General features: G+C 35.6%; 3 protein-coding genes across 3 annotated transcripts; all 3 read left to right on the forward strand.

Moving 5' to 3' along the window:
* Window positions 1-7,589: 7,589 nt before the first annotated feature.
* Window positions 7,590-8,528, forward strand: LOC116013097. The gene has a single exon (XM_031252755.1). The coding sequence runs from the start codon at window positions 7,590-7,592 to the stop codon at window positions 8,526-8,528; it is 939 nt and encodes a 312-aa protein (XP_031108615.1).
* Window positions 8,529-8,537: 9 nt separating this feature from the next.
* LOC116013098 lies at window positions 8,538-10,329 on the forward strand. Its single transcript, XM_031252756.1, has 2 exons — window positions 8,538-8,633; window positions 9,592-10,329. The coding sequence occupies exons 1-2, from the start codon at window positions 8,538-8,540 to the stop codon at window positions 10,327-10,329; spliced, it is 834 nt and encodes a 277-aa protein (XP_031108616.1).
* Window positions 10,330-13,520: 3,191 nt separating this feature from the next.
* Window positions 13,521-14,330, forward strand: LOC116012435 (protein RESPONSE TO LOW SULFUR 3-like). The gene has a single exon (XM_031251968.1). The coding sequence runs from the start codon at window positions 13,596-13,598 to the stop codon at window positions 13,935-13,937; it is 342 nt and encodes a 113-aa protein (XP_031107828.1). The 5' UTR covers window positions 13,521-13,595; the 3' UTR covers window positions 13,938-14,330.
* The last annotated feature ends 6,565 nt before the right edge of the window (window positions 14,331-20,895 follow it).

Genomic DNA, 20,895 nt, shown 5'->3' on the forward strand with positions numbered 1-20,895 from the left:
ATTCTTTGTTATATTTTTTTACTTTTTTTTTCTTTCTGATTTTCTTATAATTAAGTGAGCGTAAGCATAATATTAATCTTGAATAAGTAAAAGTATGATGTTTTTTTAGGGAAAAAGTATGATGTTAATAACAAGCAAAAAAAAAAAATTGCAAACAATGAAATGACTAAATAGACAAATTTGATATATAGACAAAGACACACCCGATTTTGTTTCAACATTTTAGTTCAATGACTATTATAATACTTTCATGTTTAATCTTTAATTTTTAATTTGATTATATTTTGTCTTCAAGTATATATAGAGATAGCTTCACATATAGGTAAGTGCAAGTTTCAAAATTAATTCTTTGTTATATTTTTTTACTTTTTTTTTTTCTTTCTGATTTTCTTATAATTAAGTTGTAGTAAAAAGAAAAACTTGTAATATATCCACTTGTCCTCCCCAATTTATCAAAATTTATCTTCTAATATCTGGGCTGCAATCAATTCGTTTCACTACCCCTTCCCCTTGTCCTTATTTTCTTTTCATTCATTTATCACTTAATATTTATTTTATAATGTGTCAAGCCTATCCTATACAAAACTGAGTTTTTTTTTTTCCCTAATTAGAATACTTTCAAATCTTATTTACTAAAGTATGATAGTTTTAAACTTATTTGTCAAACTATAGTATTTTATGGAGTTGTTATATCGTGGACCGCGGTCTACAATGCATTCTGGACCGTGGTCCCAAAACGACGTCGTTTCAGTAAGTGGGAGACGGAGCCCGTAATTGACACTACAGTTCATCTCAAAAGATACTGCCTTACATTTGTTTTGATATTATCGAATGAAACTGTAGTTATATCGAAATGTAATTGTAGTTGTGTTGAAATGTAACTGCAGTGTATATGAACTGATACTGAATAACAGTTTCACATTTGTGTTTTTATATTATCGAATGAAACTGTAGTTATATCAAAATGTAACTGTAGTTGTGTTGAAATGTAACTGAAGTTGTGTTGAAATGTAACTGCAGTGTATATGAACTGAAAGTGAGTGGCGCGAATTCATCCGTCTGTTCTCATTAATCAAAACGACGTCGTTTTGATGCGCGGTCCACAATGCATTGTGGACCACGGTCCATGATAAAATTTGCGGTATTTTATGCCATGTCAATGTTGTGTCGCAGTCGTTGTTTGAGTTGTCATCGCCACATCACACACTTAGTCATGTCATACACATATTACACTATATTTTTTTTAAAATACGAATTGAACACTGATTAATTATTTAAATAATAGCTTTCTATCAATTTTACTACAATGTCATTTTTTTAATCTAGTACTCCGTAGTATTTATTCAAAATTAACATCAATTTAGAAGAAACTCTTAAAATACGTAAATCTTTTCAAGATAAAATTCTTAAACTCTAATTTATTATATTTACAAAATAAATATAATAACGAGAATATAGGAAAAATGTATGGAGAGAATATAGGTATAGTATTGTTCAGAATCACCTCCCCATTCCCTAGGTATGCGGTCTATTTATATATATTTTAGGCCTTGAGTCCTACTAGGAATAGGAATCTGGACCACCTTATATTGGGAGTCCTAGTTATATCTAAAATCTAAAAACATAATAAGTGTGAATAAAAGTTATACCATTCATTTATGTCTGTTTTTTCCGTTAAGTTTTTTTTTTTTGTACATTATGCTATAAAAGTTGTACTTTACAATATATTTGACAAACATACCCCTACCGTTATAACTTCCGTTATCTTTTCCACAATTATTGCCATGCACATACATCCACTATATATTTTTTTTATTTACTTCAATAATAATAATAATAATAATAATAATAATAATATACACATTATATATTGGAGTTATTTACTAAAATATAAATATAAAATTTATAAAAATATTTTATATTATTATTATTATTTACAATAATTTAAATATCTAAAATCTAAATAAATTTAAATTTTTAATATAAAATATTAATATTAGGCACCAATTTTTTGCGTATCGCGCATAAGAAAAACTAGTTATGAATGATAAGCCCTAATCCTTATTATATTACAAGTATTAAACCCAATCCTAACTAAATTCTTTGGTTGCTTCGTGATGGGTTTCCTTCTTGGGCCTTCCTTGGTTCAATTATTTTCTTGGGCCGCTCTATGTGGTCTGGGCGTAGTTTAATTACTATCCATCAACCTCCACCATATATTTTCTTATCTTCTTCAATGGTAATAATAGAGTTAATACCCAATATAATCCTCAACTATAGTGGTTTTACTCAATTTAATCCTAAATAATTTTTTGTGCTCAATTTAGTCATCGACTTTGATGGTTTTACACAATTTAGTCATTTGTTAAAAATAAGGTCCTAATAGTCATTAGTCATCGACTTTGATGGTTGACTGTTAGAAATAAGGTCCTAATAGTAATTTCTCATCCTTCATCGCATTTGGGATGGTTCCTTCTTCTTCCTCTTATTAAGATCTAAGCAGAAATGCAAATCTTCGTACCCAAATCAACTTCAACCCTAAATAAATAAATATAGAGTAAATAAATATTTGGGTACGAAGATTTATATTTCTATGTGGATCTTAATAAGGGGAAGAAGAATGAATCAATCCAAATGGGATGAAAGATGAGAAATTACTATTAGAACCCTATTTCTAACCGTCCACTAACTGAATTTTTAACAAAGGACTAAATTGTGTAAAGCCGTCAAAGTCAATGACTAAATTGATCACAAAAAGTCATTTAGGACTAAATTGAGTAAAACCACTATAGTCGATGACTATATTGGGTATTAACTCGGTAATAATATATGGACACTATATATTGGAGTACTATATAAGTTATTTCTTAAAATATAAATATTGAATTTATAAAAATGATTTACGTTATTATTATAATTGTTATACAATAATATAAATATCTCAAATCTAAATAAATCTAAGATTTTAATGTAGAGTACTAATATTGGACATCTATTTTACACATCGCGCATAAAAAATACTAGTATAAAAAATAAAGAGTTAATACCCAATATAGTCCTCGATTATAGTGATTTTACTCAATTTAGTCCTAAATGACTTTTTGTGCTCAATTTAGTCCTCGACTTTGATGGTTTTACCCAATTTAGTCCTTTGTTAAAAATTCTGTTAGTGGACGGTTAGAAATAGGGTCATAATAGTAATTTCTCATCCTTCATTCCAATTGTTTCTTCCCTTTATTAAGATTCACGCAGAAATGTAAATCTTTGTACCCAAATATTTATTTGCTCTATATTTATTTATTTAGGATTGTAGTTGATTTGGTACGAAAGTTTGCATTTTTGCGTTGATCTTAATAAGGGGAAGAATAAAGAATCATCCCAAATGGGATGAAGAATGAGAAATTACCATTATGACCCTATTTCTAACCGTCAACTAATAGAATTTTTAACAAGAGGACTAAATTGTGTAAAACCATCAAAGTCGAGCTTAGGACTAAATTAAGTATAAAAAGTCATTTAGGACTAAATTGAGTAAAATCACTATAGTCCAGGACTATATTGGGTATTAACTCAAAAAATAAATGTGCAATCCAACTATCCTTCAATTGGTCCAATTAGGTAAGGTCTTTTATTTTATTTTATTTTTATTTTTACCCCCCTTACATTATGGCATGTCAGTATACAGTATTGATGATGTTGAGGGAATGCAAATCACATAAATGGGCGTGACAATGTATAGTAGTTGTAAAAGATATGGAACACGTTACACGTAATGTGGCTATTTGGATATGTTTAATTAGTCTCAACACTCAACCATTCACCATTTCACGTAAGCTCCAGGACAAAAGTTTTGTATGTACTAAACTTATTATATACGCAAATATATATAGAAAAAAAAAAAAAGGAGTTAATAACATATGAGATCCTTCAAGTTTAGTAATTTTGCCATGTTAGTTTTAAACATTCAAATTGATCACTCATGATCTTTCGATTTTTAAATTTGTGCTATTTATGGTCCAAATTAACTACCATGGTCTTTGAAATTTTAAAATTTAACCAGTTGCAGTCCTCCTGGAAGAATCATGGTTGGTTAAAATTTAATAGTTTAAAGATCATGAATGGTTAACTTGGACCACTGATGGAAACAATTTGAAAGTCAAATGATCACGGTTGATAAATTTCAAAGTTTAGAACTAAACGTGACAAAATCAGTATATATTCAATTCGGAGGATCAAGATGGTATTAACTCATATGAAAAGGATATATAACTTCTGGTACGATTGGAAATAAAGTTGAGTTGTAAAAGCTTAAACATAATAGCAAAATAAATACGGATAGTAATACAAATTAGGAATTTTCTTAGTTGCCCCAACAAATGTATCTTTTAAATTATTCCAAACAAGTCCTAATCTCCTATGCAGCTACAATAGAAAGGACATGCAAGAGAGGAGAAGATGAATACCAAGATTTATCTTTTATCTATACACACACAAAGTCATGCTAATATTCTTGTATGATTTAATATCAGATTTAGTCTATGACTTTCATATTTATATATGAGTTAATGTCATATGGAGTATTCCAAGTATAGTCCTAAACTTTCAAATTGACCAACTGTAATTCTTCGACTTTCAAATTGTTACCATTTGTGGTCTAAGTTAATCACTCATGTTCCTTCAACTTTCAAAATTTAACCAACTCCGATCCTCCTATAAGGATTATGGGTGATTAAAATTTAATAGTTGAAGGACCATGGGTAGTTAACTTGGACTGTAAATGGTAAAAGTTAGAAAGTCGAAGGACCCTTCTTTTTTTTTTTGAAAAAAAAAATCGAAGGACCGTTGACATTAATGATCAATTTGAAAGTATAGGACTACATGTGACAAAACCACTTGACGGTAAATATGTTACCGGAGTATATTCATATAAGTGAAGTACAATGTTCTAATACAAGAATGTGTGTGTCAGAAAGAGAGGCCCCTAACAAAGTGTACAAGTCTGCTACTTATACTATGGCTGCAACGACTCTTGCTCTAGTGAGTGTAACGGAGTGCCAGTAATGGTGAGTTGCATTGAGTGCTGGTAATGGTGAGCATTCATTGAGTGCTGGGTCGTGATAATGGAGAGCCGTTGGAGTAATTATCAGCACTCAATGTGTCGTCTTTGTGTAACGGGTGACCATTTGTTGCCTTCGGGTCAGCGTTGATGGATCGGGTCAGGTGCTGATGCCCAATTATCCTGCCACCAGTCCCCCCACTCCCTAGCCAACAAGAGTGATTGATGTGGTTTGGGAGTAATGACTTGTGTAAAAATTATTATTTTTTTTAACGGTAAGAGAACTGTGGCCGAGGCCAGGCTTCGGCTAATTTTGACCTCGGCCATATTTATATTTTTTTTGTTTTTTTTTGTTTTGTTTTTGTTTTTGTTTGTTTGCTTCTTTTTTTTTAGCGCTCTGTGCGTGAGCTCACTTCGAGCAGCCGTAGGCTTGCCGGCCCTAAGGGACTAGAGTGTGGTGTTTTTGAAATCAAGCATCTGGCTTGACCCAGAAAAACACTCTCCCGTCAGGTAGCTAGCGAGATCGGATCTCGTGCCGACCCTAAGAGAATAGAGTGTGGTGTTTTCGTAGCAAAGCCTTAAGCTTTACCCAGAAAACACCCTCCCATCAGGTAGCTAGCGAGATCGGATCTCGTGCCAGCCCTAAGAGAATAGAGTCTATTTTATTTTCACGGAATTTGAGAGGTGACGCCAATTGAGGAGGTGACGCTGGTTGAGAAGGTGACGCCACTTGAGGAGCAAGACGCCACTGAATAAAGAAGAGGCAAATGTCGCTGATGAGGAGGCGGACGCCCTGCCTCGCCTTGCATCCTTACTACTAGCTAGGCCATAGTCGCCACCGTCTGTTGGCCTGCGCCGCCGCTTGGAAGTCTGTGGCTTGGATGGGAGCAACATCCACTAGGAGGGGAGCGCAGCCCCCATCGTGGCTGTTGTTGAGTTGGCTACGGAAATCACCCTCTCGACGATGATTGTTATTGATCTGGCTGTGAAGATCACCCTAGCGGCGATCTCCCACGCGATTACTGTTGAGCTGCTCACGAAGATCACCCGAGGCGTGACCATTGTTTACTTGACGATAACCACGAAGCCGCCTGTTGAATAACTTGCATTGCTGCTTGGAAGTCTACGGCTTGGATGGGAGCAGCGTTCACTAGGAGGGGAGCGCGACCCCCATCGTGGTTGTTGTTGAGTTGGCTACGGAGATCACCCTCGCGGCGATCTCCCACGCGGTTATTGGTGAGCTGCTCACGAAGATCACCCAAATTGCGCCATCGACAGTGATGAGATGAGCTGGATGTTTTGTGATTTTGTGAAGTTTGCCTGAGATCTGATCTCGGCTCTCAATGAAAGCACCAATGACGGTAAATATGTTACCGGAGTATATTCATATAAGTGAAGTACAATGTTCTAATACAAGAATGTGTGCGTCAGAAACCGAGCCCCCTAACAAAGTGTACAAGTCTGCTACTTATACTATGGCTGCAACGACTCTTCCTCCGGTGAGTGTAACGGAGTGCTAGTAATGGTGAGCTGCATTGAGTGCTGGTAATGATGAGAATTCATTGAGTGTTGGGTCGTGATAATGGAGAGCCGTTGGAGTAATTATCAGCACTCAATTTGTCGTCTTTGTGTAACGAGTGACCGTTTGTTGCATTCGGGTCAACGCTGATGGATCAGGTCAGGTGCTGATGCCTAATTATCCTGTCACCACTATACTTGAAGGACTCCAAATGCTATTAACTCTTTGTATATTTAGTTCACGATTTTGATGACATGTTTGGATTTAACAAATAATTGGATCACATTTTATCCATAACTTTGGTGGTATTATAATATCAAATTAAATCATTCATCTTATTTCTTAATTATTTTCAATTATGTCCTACGCCTTACGCTAAAAATGTAAATTCCTATCTAAGAAAAAATGACGAAGGATTCTCTCTCAACGCAAAACAATAGCGAAGAGCAGGATCTCCTAGAACAAAGTACGAAGAAGACGAAAACGACAACGGAGTCGCCAATGGGCGAGGCCTCGCCACCTGCGAGTGGGGACTCGGTGCACGGAGCGGCAAAGCAAGCGGAACCGGCGAAGCAATCAGAGGCGTTATCCTTCAAGCAGATTGTGGCCAACGAATCCAGCTAGAACCAAAAAGCGTTAGAGGAGGAAATCGATCTGGTGTCAGAAAATGAAGAGGATCCTGACGATGATGCGAATCCAACCTGTCCGGTCATAAGGCTCACGAGGGATGAGAAGGTTCGGTTACGGAGTAAGTGGAAACAGACGCTAAACATGAAGGTAATGGGAAGAAATGTGGGATACGGCTACCTCCTGCGACGGCTCACGACACTATAGAAACCAAAGGCGAGAATAGAACTTGTGACGGTTGATAATGGCTACTTCTTGGTGAAGTTTGCATTGGTGGATAATTACGAGTTCGCAAAATATGGAGGCCCATTGATGGTGCTTGAACACTACCTCATAGTAAAGGAATAGAGGCCTAACTTTGATCCCTTCACCGACAGAACTGAGAGCATGATAGTTTGGATCCGATTCCCTTGCTTACCAGCAGAGTACTATGACCATAATTTCTTAATGAGAGTCGGGGCAAAAGTTGGACGACCAATCAATATTGACACTGCTACTAGCCTTGTTTCAAGGGCTAGCTTTGCAAGAGTATGTGTTGAAGTTGATATTACAAAGCCTTTGTTGGCGAAATTCACGTTAAAGAACAGAGTCCGACCAGTTGTTTACGAAGGGTTACACCTTATCTGCTTCAAATGTGGTATGTATGGGCATAATGCGGAGAATTGCCATTTGAGTCGTGATGGTGAAGCCAGCCCAGCGCCGGCGAGTGATGATGGACAGCCGGCAACCACCCCCGGCACTAGCAACGGTCAGAAAGGTGACGCAAATGGTAAGGTTGTATCAAATATGGAAACCGCGTTAATCAGGCCGGAGATTACGGAGGATTATGGAACATGGATGTTAGCCCCTAAACAGAAAAGGAATTACGCTAAACATCAGGGTAACAGATACAATGGTGAGAAGGAAAATGGTAAGAAGAATCAACAGGGTGCTGAGAAAGGAAAAGCTCCTACTGTGCAATCCGGGTCGAGATTTGTTAGCCTTGAGGATACATCTGCCGTGGAGGAGGACCAGGATACTGAGGAATTAACGGGTGGACAGATGGGGAATCAAAGTCACACAAAGGGAACAAAACAATCGGCCCAAGCAAAAGGGAAAAGCCCTACAGCCCAAGTCTCTCAGAAACAGATAATGGGAAACAACCAGCATGGGTTACACAGGCGGCAGCCCGAAATCGGGGAGTCAAGTAAGAAAAGAAATAACAATAACCAATTAAGGGAAGCCTCAAGAAACCAAGCAGGAGCTGCTTCAGATCATACTTTAGTGTTGGGTGATAAAACAGGGGCTAAGTCAGTGACAGTTGTTGATACAGAGAACGAAGACTAAGCAGAATGCATGGAGGACCCAACGATTTTCCACGAGCACAATGGAGACCCTCCGGACGACGGGCAGTGTGATGGCCAGGAGATGATGGAGCAGCGGGGCGAGGAGGTGCGCCTCGAGGACTCGGATGTTGCCGAGATGGAGATGGAGTCGTGAGGTGTTTTTCCTCGGTTGTTTTGCCTTCCAGGTTTTTCGTGTGTGTTTTTCCTTTTTTTTTCTGGTGTCGCTAGGGATGACCACGGTTCGGTTCGAACCAGAAGGTTCGAACTGAACCGTGTACTGTTGGAACCGGACAGAGACGGTTCCGGTTCCATAATCTTTGGAACCGGAACCGGACGGTTCCGGTTCCAAACCGGAAAATTAAAAAAAAAATTTAATTACTATTTATTATTTAGTTAAAGTTTAATTATTATTTGATTAAAGTTTAAACTTTAAATAACATTTTAAAATTCAATTATAACAATTTTTTTAAATATAGTTTAACTTTGAAGTTTAAATATTTAATATAACTATTTTAAAAACATTTTAGAATGAACATTTTTCAACAAAAAATATTAATTGTTGAATTTCGACAATTTAAAAAAATTTTAAAAAATTACAATTTTTTTTTAAAAAAATCTGGTTCGAACCGGAACCGACGGTTCCAAACCGTACTTGGAACCGTACCTGTAAGGTTCGGTTCCGGTTCGTTCGATTTCGGAACCGGGAACCGCCGGTTCGGAACCGGAACCGAACCGTGGTCATGCCTAGGTGTCGCTTTGTTCTTTTTTCCTCTTCTTGTTTTTCCATGAAGGTTATAATATGGAACTGTCAAGGGGCAGCTTCTAAGAACTTCCTTAGGGCTGCAAAAGTGGCTGCTTAGCAAACATCATCCGGACATCCGTTGTTTAGTCGAGACCAGGACGTTTGGGATTAACACGGATGCCGTTTGCACCAAATTGGGTTTTGAGAATTGGGCGAGAGTGGAAGCTCTTGGTTTTAGTGGGGGAATCTGGATTTTCTGGTCGAACGCACTGCGAATAGAAGTCCTTACTTCCCATACTCAATTTGTTCACATGTATGTCAGGGAAACAACCGACAGAGCTTGGAATTTCTCAATGGTGTACGGGGGAGTCCATCCCCCCACCTCCGCCGTAGGATTTGGAATGCCTTAAGCAGGATCAAGGTTCAGATTAACTTCCCGTGGTTGATAGCTGGGGATTTCAACGCCATTGCCAACAACGAGGAGTGTTCGAATCCTAATAACCCGGGGAATCATAGAAACGCAGATTTTAAAAATTGGATTTTCAACGAAGCTTTATTTGATCTTGGCTTCTCGGGTCCGAAGTTCACGTGGCGGCGGGGTAAGGAGGAAGGAACGTTCAAAGGCGCCAGATTGGATCGTGTTCTATGCTCGCTGGATTGGTTGGACGTTGTGAAGACTACAAAGGTTAGCCACCTTCCGGCCGTCGGGTCTGATCATTGCCCTCTTTTGATCGACCTCGATACGAAAGAAAATAGGCACACAAATAGCTTCCTGTTCCAAGGTGCCTGGATGAACCATCACTCTTTCATCCAGCTTGTCAGTAATAATTGGAATGGGGATTTGTCAGTTTGGCAAAATAAGGATGCGATGGCAGCTAAATTCAAGCAATGGAACATAACAATGTTTGGTAACATCCACCACAGAAAGAATAGGTTATTGCATCGTCTGGAAGGGATCCAAAAACTCTTGGACCATGCAAGGCATGCAGGCATTATTAAACTGGAAAGGAAAATTAGACAAGAGATAGAGGATACGCTACAGCAAGAAGAGATTTTCTAGTATCAACAAGCGAGGGAGGAGTGGATTACTTCGGGGGACCGAAACACCAAGTTCTACCATTCCGCTACTAAGAGTAAAAAATCTAAAAGGAGTGAACCAACTTTCTTGGACAACGATGGTAGGACCATGAATGACAGCCATGAGATCGAAGCAGCGATACAAAGCTATTTTACTAATATTTTCACTAAGGAAGAGGAAGCAGATTTATGTCGTGTCCCTCATGGAAAATTCCCTCTGCTTTGTGAAAATGATTGGGGGAAGTTTAACGCTGAGTTTAATGATACTTGGATTGCCCTTATTCCGAAGAATAGCTGCCCTAACAATGCTAGCCAGTATCGCTCGATAAGCCTCTGTAATGTCATTTACAAAGTCATTACAAAGGCGATGACCAATCGGTTGAAACCCATTTTGAAGAGGCTTGTTGGAAAGGAGCAAAGCAGTTTTGTTCCAGGTAGGCAAATAACGGATAATATTTTGCTCTACCAAGAAGTGATGCATTCCATGCGGATCAAACAGGGCAGCAAGGGGTATATGGTTCTAAAAATAAATCCCGAAAAAGCCTATGACAGGCTTAATTGGGATCTACCAAGAAGTGATGCATCGTGGTTGTTGTTGAGTTGGCTGCGGAGATCACCCTCGCGGCGATCTCCCACGCGATTATTGGTGAGCTGCTCACGAAGATCACCCGAGGGGTGACCATTGTTCACTTGACGAGAACCATGAGAGCTGATGGATCCGGATTGCGCCATCGACAGTGATGAGATGAGCTGGATGTTTTGTGATTTTGTGAAGTTTGCCTGAGATCTGATCTCGGCTCTCAATGAAAGCATCAATGACGGTAAATATGTTACCGGAGTATATTCATATAAGTGAAGTACAATGTTCTAATACAAGAATGTGTGCGTCAGAAACCGAGCCCCCTAACAAAGTGTACAAGTCTGCTACTTATACTATGGCTGCAACGACTCTTCCTCCGGTGAGTGTAACGGAGTGCCAGTAATGGTGAGCTGCATTGAGTGCTGGTAATGGTGAGAATTCATTGAGTGCTGGGTCGTGATAATGGAGAGCCGTTGGAGTAATTATCAGCACTCAATGTGTCGTCTTTGTGTAACGAGTGACCGTTTGTTGCCTTCGGGTCAGCGCTGATGGATCGGGTCAGATGCTGATGCCCAATTATCCTGTCACCACTATACTTGGGCGACCGCGAAAGTAACCGAATGGCTCAGTCTTTTAGTTGTCCCAGATTATAATATCAAAGGAGGGCGTTGCAGATGCCCGGGGAAGGACTCCAGATGCTATTAACTCATTTGTATATTTAGTTCACGATTTTGATGACATGTTTGGATTTAACAAATAATTGGACCACATTTTATCCATAACTTTGGTGGTATTATCATATCAAATCAAATCATTCATCTTATTTCTCAATTATTTTCAATTATGTCCTACGCCTTACGCTAAAAATGTAAATTCCTCTATGCTATTATCTATTCTTCTATCATGACTTACCACTACACTTAATCGATTGAAGAAAGCATTCCTTATTTGGTATCAGATTTCTTAGATCGATTAAGTGTAGTGCATGGTACGTAAAGTTTTGAGAATAAATATTACCGTAATAGAGAGCGAAATTTACATTTTTAAAATTTCCATACCATTTTAATTTTCTATTTTGAGAACACGATATAATGTTACTATAGAAAATTATAAAAATTTTCATAAATTATTGTTTACTAATTTTAATTTTATACCTATCCTAATCAGTTTTCACATCTATTGTTTCGAAATGAAATTAGCATATATAAAGATTGAAATTCTTCTCCTAAATACTGCTTATTATTGTTGTTGTTGTTGTTGGCTTCATCATACCAAGCCCATAATGAAATTGGATTGTCAAAGGTAAAATTGTCAATGAAAGCAAATAGGACGGTAAGACACATATGTCATTTCGGTCCGTAAAAAATAATATTGAAAATTGGCCTCAAATCCAAACTCAATAAAGACTATTACAACTTTAGAAAAATTAGGCAAGTTGTCCAAAAAGTAAAGAAAACAATGGATCAGGTAAGCCAAATGCTTGTTGAGAAGATATTGATGTCTGAGGGGGAGTTGAGACCCTCTATTTAAAGTATTTTTAGGGATGAAAATAGTAGTTAACGAAATAACGAGTGAACGACAATGCAAGCATTAGGAATTCCAGAACACACACGTTTCCACGCTAACCATTATCCACAACCCTCCCTCTTCACACGCCCTCAACATTATTAAATTAAAGCTAGTCAGTGATCAACATCCTCCACCACCCCACTCGCACCCACAGTTAGGAGCGCAGGCACTAGGTGGCCTGGAGTCCTTGTCATTTGGGCGGGGGTTGAAAGACATGCCACCTCCCCTACCATGCTCTAGTCTTTTGCCAAATTACCATCATCGATCCCGTCTTCTTAGTTTTTGCACCTTGGGATACTATATTTTACGCTTTGTTGCACTTTGACTTTCAAAATTTTCATCATTCATACATAAGTCCCCCAAACTTTGCTCACGAGCTCCCATCATTATCTGAACTTAATTAACCCCTAAACCTTGACTCCCCGGACTCAATTGATTTTCAATTAATAATAATAATAATAATATTATTATTATGATTATTATTATTTTTAAATTCACAATTGAAAATTTAAAAGTCCTTATTAATAGAATTTTAATGCATATATAGTACTTTTATATTACTCTTTATATTTTATCATAAAAATTGTTAATTAATTAGTTTGAAATGCTCATATTCTCTCTGTTTTTTTTTTACCTTTTTTTCTTTCTAGCAAATCAGTTATAGCCAAATCCATTGTAGACCGCGGTCCACAATAAAATTTGCACGCCATTTTAACTAGCAAATCACACGAACAACCTCTGTTTGGTCCACAATATAATGCTCATCTTTTCCGTCTGTTTTCATTAATCAAAACGACGTTGTTTTAATGCGCGGTCACAATCCATTATACTGTGGACCGCGTTCCAGAGTAAAATTGCACCTAGCCATCAGGCATCAGATTGATCTCCACCACATATCTTAACTCTGTATCTCTGTATCAGTAGATATTTTCATTTTTGAAAATTTTGTTTTACTGCTCTTAAGATACATTGAATCTGGACACATCCATTTCGTTCCCTATAAAATACCAGGCAACTCAGCTACTCAACCAGATATCTTAATTTTCCCCTATTATCAGTAGTTTTAATTTACGGTCAACACTCAGAGAGACCATTTCTATATGGCTCCAACGATCGCTGTGCCCTCCGTGAAGGCAAAGGAGATCCAACGGCATAAAACTCCGGCGGCGGAGGAGGAGGTGTTGAGGAAGAGGAACGAGGAGCTGGAGACGGAGTTGAAGAGAAGCCTAGAGAGAGAGGAGACGATGAGGAGAGAGGTGCAGAGGACGTGGGAGCGGTTGATGGTGGCGGAGGAGGCGGAGGAGCGGTTGTGCTCCCAGATGGGGGAGCTGGAGGCGGAGGCTGTTGAACAGGCTCGGGCATACAAGGCTAGGGTTACGTCGTTGATGGATCAGCTCTCCGCCGCACAGATGCTTCTCCATTCTCTGTCTGTTTCTAGATGATCCCACCGACATACTCCCCATATGAATTCCGATTCAACAGAAGAAAAAAAATAAAAAAACAATTCTGTTTTGCCTTAGATTTTTATCATCATTATTATTATGTATTTTAGTCTTTAATAGTAAGTTGTAAAATATTTTATAGTCATCAAATTCTATAATGTATTTTGAAGATGATCGAATACAAAATATACGTGTAAATTTCTATTGAGAAGTGATCACTGATCGCCTTCCCACACCACACCGGAAAGGGCGACCCAGATGGTCGCCTTCTCAAGTTGAGAAAAAGGCGAGTATCTAGGTGGCCAAAATAGTTGCCTTCTCTGGCTGGTGACCTCTTGGTGGGGAGGAGACGATCTTGTGTTCTTAAAAGTGTTACAATCATTATTAGTGAAATTCTTTGTTAGTTCATTAACATAATTTATGATCAAGTAAAAAATAAAATTGAGGCCCAGGAGTTGAAGCCTTTGATCATTTCAAATGCATCTATTTCAACTTGTACATAACCTACACGCAAATTTTATTGGACCGCGCACCCACAATGGATTGTGGATTGTGGATCACGCACAAAAATGACGTCACGCACAAAAATGACGTCGTTTTATAATACACTGCAATTTCATTTCAATAATTTCATTTCAATACAATTATCAATTTCATTGGACAATATACACCCAAAAATGTGAAACTGTTATACCCTATTTATTTCATTGGACAATATACACCCAAAAATGTGAAACTGTTATACCCTATTTAGTATCAACCGTTAGAAACTGTTATCTGTTATTTAGTATTTAGTATCAACAGTTAGAAACTGTTATCTGTTATTTAGCACAGTTACATTTCGATATAAAAACAAATGTGAGGCAGGATCGATATAACTACAGTTTCATTGGATAATATAAAAACAAATGTGGGATAATATAAAAACAAATGTGAATGTGAGACAGAATCATTTGAGATAACTGTAGTATTAGTTACAAAGATTTACGACAGCTGTTTCTTTCACTTATTGAAATGACCTCGTTTTGTGACCATGGTTCACTGTGGAACGTATGGTCCACGGTATAATGACTGAAAAATCGAAGTTTTTTGACTAACTAAAAGCTTCTCTGATTCCTAATGCTTCATCAACCTTTGACTTGAAAGCTCATTGCCATTGAATTTGCTTAGCCATAATACAGCTTCCTTCGTAGTCCCTCAAAATGTAACCAGGGCCGGTCCAAACATTTGAGAGGCCCTGGGCGAAAATAAAAAAAATGGGCCCATATATAAAAAATTAAAATTTAAATGTAATAATACTAAAAAAAATAATAATATCAAATAACATGAAATACTATTAGAAAATTTTCAACATTTTTAAATACAAAAATACAAAAGTAATCATGACAAAAAAAATCTACGTGCTATGCAAAATCATCGATAATTGCATCAAGATTAACATTCTCTAGCATATCCTTCTCAATACACAAAATGGTCATTAACATGGCCTTGGTCATTTAAATTTTCTTTAGATTGCTTCAAATTTTCATTAAATGATTCTGATTTTTCAAAAAATTTATTTATAGCTCCTCTTTGTGATTCTATTAGTTGTTCTACTTGTTTTTTTTTTTAGTTTTTCTTTTTTCTTTTTTCACCATCTATCACATAAATGATTTTTAGGTAACTTTATATAAAATAATTTTAAAAACCATGTATAAGAAAAGAACAAAAGCACCTGAATATTTTTAAAAAGTTTCCCTCAGTCTTCAGTTGTATCAGTATCACAAATAGCTCCACAACTAGGATTTTTTTTCATTTCTTCTTTCACTTTCTATCCCTGTAAATATAATGGATTAGACATAACTCAGTAACTCAGGTAATTATAATTCAAAAATTATATATATATATATATATATATATATATATATATATATATATTCTAGAATTACATAAATCACAAAATTCATTATCCAAATAAACATTACTCATTAGAGAATTATAGATTTATAGCTCTAAATTCCTAATGCCCTATAGGTGTGCTCTGTTGCATGTGTGCAGTATTGCATTGCATAGGAAATAAAGATAGAGCAAATTACAAATAGAAAAAAACTTACAAGTTACAACGGATAATGGGGCCTAAACTGGCAAACAAATGAACAATCGTTGATTAATCGAAATGGAAAAAAATTTTATTGAAGAAGACGAATGAGTTAGCCAGTTAGGGTGTCGATTCTAATAGATAAAAGATAATTATGTGTCCTCGACTCCCCGTGTCGATTTTATTTTCTATATTATTTAATTAAGCGTCGATTCTCAATTTTCTGCAGTCCCATCTGTTCTTAATTTTTTCTTTTCTAATATAATTGTAACACTAATTTTTTTATTTTCTAATATAATTATAACACTATAATAGATATATGTATACATATACATATATATGGATGGGCCCCTCTTATCATGGGTCCCTGGGCGGTCGCTCATCCCGCCCGTGCTCAGGACCGACCCTGAATGTAACCAAAACCCATGCTTTTCCCTTCAAAAGTTATGACTGCGTCAACATTATTCAGTTTTAACCAACCCCAAGGTGATTTTTTCCATTTTGTAGCAGAATTGGTGCTGTCTGACATACACAACTATACCCATTGAAAAAATAGAATAAAATAGCATGGTAAGAGATTGATATATTATATGCACAAAACATGTAATAGTGAATGAGAGATTAATTATCAAATAAGCCAATTTGAGTTGAGAAATAGATGTAGAAAAATTTGAAACAAACACTTGTCTTACATGGGAAAAACAAGGAGATTTGCACTGCCAAAGACCTTGTGGTCTAGTGGCACCCGGTGTCCCGGTTAATGCTCTCACATGGATGATGAGAGTGGGTTCGAGCCTCAGTGGAGACAACTTTTGAGAAAGTTGCTACGAACAGATACTACATTGTAACAGAGTCAGTAGTACTAAAAATAAAAAACAAGATTTGCGAGTCGAGGTTGAATTGTATAGCATACAAGTCCTCTCTAGCGTGGTTGACTCGTGTTTTTTTTAATTTTATTTGAGTGCTCAAACATAGAATCATACAACACTCCTAGCACCTAGCACCTATTTTGGATTGTAATTTTTTTATTTGAGTGTTTAAACATAAAATCGTACAATGTTTCTAGCACTTTCAGAAGGTAACAAATACGGAGTATGGTTTTAAGGAAAGAGTGTTATTTCGTAAGAATACCTATACAACCAAACACAACAATCTTATTTCTGAAGTCATTGCTTTACCTCTTTTATGAATTGCAATCTTTAGAGAACATTACGAAGGCAAAATATTCATGTCCACCGACTTTAACCTTTAATAGGTATAATGAACTTTATTCATATCCACCCTTCATCGATTAGGAACACTTATCTAAGTACCATATAATCAACTTTAACCTTCAACTTTCTCTAAATATCATATGTACACTTCCAACATAAATAAATAAATAAAAAATGAAGAAAAAAACTGAAAATTAAAATAAATGAATTTTATTGTGGATCATGCATTAAAACGCATTCATAGAAATAATATATTTCATACATAAAAATATTAAACGTTATGCATACAAATAATAAATATTGATTTATTAAATATTAAATTTAATTTCTAATTAGTAAAGGGGTGGAGTATGCTGATCAATAAATCCAGCTATGATCTATAAATAAGGAACCTCATGTACAACATAAATGAACCTAAAATATACATGTCTAAATAATCAACCTTCAATGAGTTTATACATTCTCAAATAATGTACCTTATGCACACAAATAATTAACCTTTTGCATATAAATAATGAATTGGTGAACATGCATAATGTTTTCATACTATTTTGCACACATTCAAATAATGAACATTATGTATAAAAATAATGCATCATCTACCTACAAATAGTTTACTCTATACATAAAAATAGAATATATTATGTATAATCTACACAGGTGTACGTGTGGACCATAGTTCGACTAATAAGGAATAAAACATTTTGAGAATAGAGAATGGGACCATGAAACTTTCTGAGATCGAATATAGAGTAGAGAATGTAAATTTATGGGTCTCATTCACCCACCTAGCCCCACCCCCGACCCCAAAAAAAAAAACAAAAAACAAAAAACAAAAAACAAAACAAAAAATTAATAATAAAACAAAACAAAACAAAAACAAACAGAACACTGTCTAACAAACATACGAATCCAAACACATCACTATTAACAGACCATCTTTGTATATATTTAGCACACACCACCATTAAATTATGAATGCAAACAAGATGTATTAAAGAGTAGGGATGTAAAGGTGGACCGAAATCCGCAGGCCAGTCCTAAACCGTCCCGCAATGGAGCAAGTTAGGAACTAGATATTTTAGCCCGCGAATATGCAGGCCTCGTAGGCTGTGCTTGGCAGGCTTTTAAAAATTTATATATGTTACACAATAAGCCAGAATGCTACCCAACAATTTTCAGCTTCACTTTATACCTTCGGATCGGAAAGCACAACAGGCCGCCTAGAAAGAAACAAATTGTGATTGGATCCGCAGGTAGCTTGATATAATTATTTTTTAGAAATTCTAGAATGAAAAAAAAAAATTATTGTTGAATTTATAATATTAAAAAAAAAAAGAATTTACAAAAAATAAATAAATAAATAACACCGTTCGAACCAACGGTTCAAACTAGAATTAGAATAGGAACTGAACCGCAGTAACCCCTAGTTGGCTTCATGTGCTCATGGGCGCTTCTCCGACACTCTTGTTGAGGCTGGTTATCTTGGGATCCAAGGCAGGTTTGAGCCGATCGGGTGAATTTGTCATGCATTGGTGCTCCGATCATAGTTATCTATTATCATTACGTCTGCCCTTGATATATGCAATTTGGGTTGTCACCGAGGCAGTGGGATATCCACATATACTTGATGATTTTGAAGAGCTGGTTGTTGTTGATGATTTGTATGTTGTTGGTACGGGTGTGCAGGATTCAACATGAAGTATCTTGTCATGTTTTGGAGTGTGGTCGAGTTAGGAAAAAATGATTGACCAAGCGCCTCATGACAAGTCGTTGGTCCTAGTGTTGAGGAAAAGGTAGTGTATCTCGTTAGAAGTTGCACCAACAAGGTATGTTACATGTTAAGAACTACAACAACCTCTATCGATTGGTTGTTTAAGTTGATCGGCTACTGAAGACGTAAGCAAAGTTTTGTCATGCCGATGAAATAGTTGTCGTCCTCTGTAAAGTTTCAATTGTCATGCTCCCGATGGTGTGGTGTGAGGTGACTCGCGATTCACTTTTCCAAAACCGGGCCAAAATGATAATGTAAATTACAATATATGTAATGTATATTAATGAATAATAGAATGATAATAAAAAAGATCTATATTGATGAAAGATTTCTTAGTACATTTACAAAGCCTTTAAGCTAGGTCGAGAACCTAACAAATGTCCTAAGAGAGTGTCAAGTCAGAAAAATAAAATAAAAAGACCACTTTTACATTTCACTAAGGTATCAGGTATGTGCCACATGTTCATACTGAGTTCATCGAGGTTGATAGGACAGAATAGCCGTTTGGTTCATGGAATCTATAGGACAGAATAGCCGTTTGGTTCATGGAATCTTAGATTACCCCAGGTAATAGGATTACCTGCAGGAAGGTAATGTGAGATTTTGGAAATGTAAGATTACCTGATGTGTTTGGTTAAAGTTGTAGGAATGTAATATTAACTTGTTTGGTAGAAGATTATGTTTTAGGTTATATTACATCAATTACATAAATGACCTCATAAAAATTGAAAAGTGTAAATTGCAAGTCTCTTTTTAATTTTTATAGTTCAAAATTTAACAAAATGCTTCTACTACTACTACTGCTAATAATAATCTACTATACTAATAAGAATCAAAGAGAGTTAGGCCTAAAATGGGTAGAAAAAATGGCCGTCAAATTATTTAATCAAATGGATTGTTAAGATGAATTATTTAATCAAATAGATGGTTAAGATAATTCAGATTAATATTATTAATAGAGATTACCTAATTTAACCTTACTTTTATTATTATCCGTTAAGTTTTCCGTTAAATATTCTCTTCTCCGTTAATATTCCGTTAACTTTTAACTTACCTATTAATTTCTATAAAAAAAAGTCTTAGGTTCAAACCTCATCTCAATCAAATTTGACATAATCAAGTTTCTCACTCTATTTTACTCTTATTAAATTAAATAAATTAGTAGCTATACAACAAAAAAAAAAAAATGATACATATATATTTCTTTAATTTAGAATTATGTGTACAATACCTTTATTTGAAAAAATTATTCATTATCAAAAAATTAAATTAAATAAGAGAAATAATTTCATTAGTTATATTTTCTTTATTTTCTCTCATGCAAAGATTCTTTACATTCAAATTTATCAATTGGTATTCATTACATTGTCCATTATCTTTTTTTTACAATATCTTGTAATTAAATATCAAAGTTATAGTACAAAATAATGTTATTTATTTATTTACCAAGTATTTTATTAATATTATGAATTTTTTTTTAAATAATTTGAAGCTAATTACATTAACTACTTGGGGATTGGTTGACAAAGAGAGTGCTCAAATAACCTAATAAATTGATGCGGAATCACTCTGTTTTACTCTTATTGAATTAAATAAATTAGTAGTTATACCAAAATATGATACATATGTATTTCTTTAATACCATGAAAAAAAATAAAAAAGAATAGTTTGAAACCAATAATATTAACTACTTGGGGGATTTGTTGACAATGAAAGTACTCAAATAACCCATTACCCAGCAAATTGAAGCGAGAAACTACATTTTAATATCTTTGGAATACATAATATTTTAAATTTTCAAATTTTTATTAATTTCTTTAATCTTTTTTTTTCTTAAACTAGGGATTTCTTTATCCACAATAACTCATTCAACAATAATGGTTGAACCAAATG

This window comes from Ipomoea triloba, chromosome 3 (genome assembly GCF_003576645.1).
Source record: "Ipomoea triloba cultivar NCNSP0323 chromosome 3, ASM357664v1".
Taxonomy (NCBI): domain Eukaryota; kingdom Viridiplantae; phylum Streptophyta; class Magnoliopsida; order Solanales; family Convolvulaceae; genus Ipomoea; species Ipomoea triloba.